Below are 2,787 nucleotides of genomic sequence, written 5' to 3' on the forward strand. Positions count from 1 at the left end.
GTACTCTACTATAGACTAGAGAAGTAGAGCAAAATATGTCAAAGCAATGTTTTCTTTTATTTTGGTGTATATTACTTTACTCTTCTTTATTGACAGCTGAAAAAACTAAAAGTCTCTATTTTGGATACATAACTACACTGTCTGGCCCTTTAGTCCTAAGTGGTGCAATACCAGTAGTTGATCTTGCACTGGAGCTTATTAATGAAAGGGACGATGTTCTACAGAACTATACTCTGAACTACACACATATTTTGGATTCAAAGGTACAGTGAAGCTTTTATAATGATATATATTTTTAAAATTTTATCCAGTGCGATCGTACTACATCACTTGATAATTTTTTTCAATTGATAAACAATGACACTACTTATGTGTCATTGATTGGATGTGGATGTTCTCCTGCTACTATACCAGTAGCAGAAATTAGTCACTATTGGAATATACCACATGTAAGTGGGCATATTTCATATCACACTTGTGTTCTGTTGAGGTGCTTTAAAAATTACAGCCTGGTCATCAATAATGCAATTTTTCAATTTAAATTAATGTCTATTACTGTATAGTGGGTTATTTTTGAGGATAACAAATTTTGTGGATTCTTCTAGATTTGCGAAATTAAATTCTTTGAAAATCAATTTAGTACGGTACAAGATGGCAGAATAGTGGAAATTTGCAAAAATTAATTCTGCAAACTTACGGATACGGGTCATTTGTGAAATTTATTATCCTCGAAATAAACCCACTATACAGTATTTATTATTCGCATACAGTTGGCTTATGCAGCTGGTGCTGATATCCTGAATGATCGAAGTCGATTCAAAAACTTTTTCAGAACGATTTTATCTTTTCGATATTCTGGGGCATCCCTGGGTCAGTTAATGAGAGAATTTGGATGGAGACAGATGGCTGTAATAACACAGGATGAGATTTTGTTCAGACAAGTAAGAACTTAACATATTTTATTCACCAACTACCAAGCATATATAAACCATTTATGTTTGAAAGCCTAGTGGAGCATTTGTTTATCCTATTAATATTCATAATAAAGATAATGCTTATAATGCTACCAGTGTTAGCATTTTCACATTGTCAGAAATTGAACTTAATATGAATTAAAGAGCTTTAGATAAGGCTTTCTCTCAGGATAGTCTCACTGGTCAGCTTTTTAGTGGATTGTTTTATGAATTTCTTCAAAAATTGACAAAACACCTTGTACTGGGTATTTCAAATATTTTTCCCTTTATAATAGTTTCCTGATGCATACACATTGTTCTTAATTATGCTGTGTAGCTGAACTGGGTATTTCAAATATTTTTCCCTTTATAATAGTTTCCTGATGCATACACATTGTTCTTAATTATGCTGTGTAGCTGATTCTAATCAAAATTATATTTTTATAAATTTTTAAAAATTGTTCCAAAAGCCATGTACTATTATAATGCTTGTGAGGTCATGCAGCATTCTGTTTAGCTGCTTTTTTGTGAGAATTTCAGTGCTCCAGAGTAACTTTGATATGTCATACAGGTAGTAAATTTCAAGGATATCAAATTTCAAGTTTTTGTGAAAAGTTCTCAATTTTTTAATTTTAAGGGGATTAAATTTTGTGCTTTTGCATGTGCACATGCATTAAGTACAAAAGCTGCACATGCACAGTAAATATTTCCTTTTGTATTAATTTCGTGGTTAAGAAATTATCCAAGAAATCTTCAAAATTAAGTACCTCGTGGAATTTTATGCCCGTACGTTTTTCCTTATGTCTAAAAGACATTTGCTGGTGCTAGCCACATGTAGAAGATGTAAACAGCTTTGTCATTATCTGCACTATTATCCAAAACAAAGTACACTGTAGTGATGTCCAAAACATATTATCCAAAATTTCACATCATAAGGCCACTCTATGATTTTGTAGCAGAGTAACCTCATCTGTTGACAGAAGCATAATTATGATTAATATTACAGGAAACACTAGTTAGAACACCAATGGAAGAGGAAAGAACCCTGCATTGGTTCAAGATTGGAATGTGTCTTAGGGTGTATAACCCATTAAATAAAGTGAAAGGATAATTAATCCATGAAAATAAAAGTAATGCCATTGCCATCCATGCATGCATTGCCAAACAAGTTTATTTTCTAAACACTTTCATTATAAACTAGGCTTCCAAAACAATGACGGTGATTATATATCTCAGTTATTTCCCTATGGTATCAAAATTTTGTTTTAGAATGTAATAATAGTTTAATACACATCTACACGCAACATAGAGTTACCTCGAGAGAAGTGTTTGGATAATGACAGTAATGTGGCATTTAATAACAGGTCACTGAAAGTGCTACTAATATCTTTGAGGACCAAGGATGGAAATTGAACGATTTTGTTGTCTTATCAGGTGGTAACCCTTTATCTTACTTTGAAAAAGTTAGTAAGCTATTCATTTTAAATAACAAAATGTATATTATGATCTCATAGAGCAATGTTAAGAACTTTAGAATCATTCACATTAATGCATATCCTAATATTGCTTATAAGATACTGTGTGAGGTATGTGATGTATTATTCTAATGTACCTCTTTCATACTGAGCATATTAAATAGGCATATTATAGAGAAATGATTGGTCCCATGTATTTGTGGATTATTCCAATGTGGTATAATACTGGTTGGTGGAGGACCAACAGCACTTCATTTTCAAACAATGTTTCCTGTACAGATGAAATCATGTCAAAAGTCATTGATGGAATTATAGGTATAGTTCCAGATGGGTTTTAACTCTTCAGAATGAATCATTGG

General features: G+C 32.1%; 1 protein-coding gene across 1 annotated transcript; it reads left to right on the top strand.

Annotated features, from left to right (window-relative positions):
• The first annotated feature begins 8 nt into the window (after window positions 1-8).
• On the top strand, window positions 9-2,766 carry LOC109584907 (gamma-aminobutyric acid type B receptor subunit 2-like). Its single transcript, XM_020000819.1, has 6 exons — window positions 9-263; window positions 312-449; window positions 771-941; window positions 2,318-2,416; window positions 2,468-2,539; window positions 2,593-2,766. Exons 1-6 carry the CDS (start codon window positions 36-38, stop codon window positions 2,764-2,766), a joined length of 882 nt encoding a protein of 293 aa, XP_019856378.1. The 5' UTR covers window positions 9-35.
• Window positions 2,767-2,787: the final 21 nt, after the last annotated feature.

This window comes from Amphimedon queenslandica, unplaced genomic scaffold (assembly GCF_000090795.2).
Source record: "Amphimedon queenslandica unplaced genomic scaffold, v1.1 AMPQUscaffold_13150, whole genome shotgun sequence".
Lineage (NCBI taxonomy): Eukaryota > Metazoa > Porifera > Demospongiae > Haplosclerida > Niphatidae > Amphimedon > Amphimedon queenslandica.

Excerpts from the sequence above, each read along its gene's own strand:
- LOC109584907 (XM_020000819.1), top strand. The coding sequence starts at position 36 with ATGTCAAAGCAATGTTTTCTTTTATTTTGGTGTATATTACTTTACTCT. Across the intron at positions 450-770 it reads ACTATTGGAATATACCACAT|TTGGCTTATGCAGCTGGTGC; the intron begins GTAAGTGGGCAT and ends ATTCGCATACAG. Across the intron at positions 942-2,317 it reads ATGAGATTTTGTTCAGACAA|GTCACTGAAAGTGCTACTAA; the intron begins GTAAGAACTTAA and ends ATTTAATAACAG.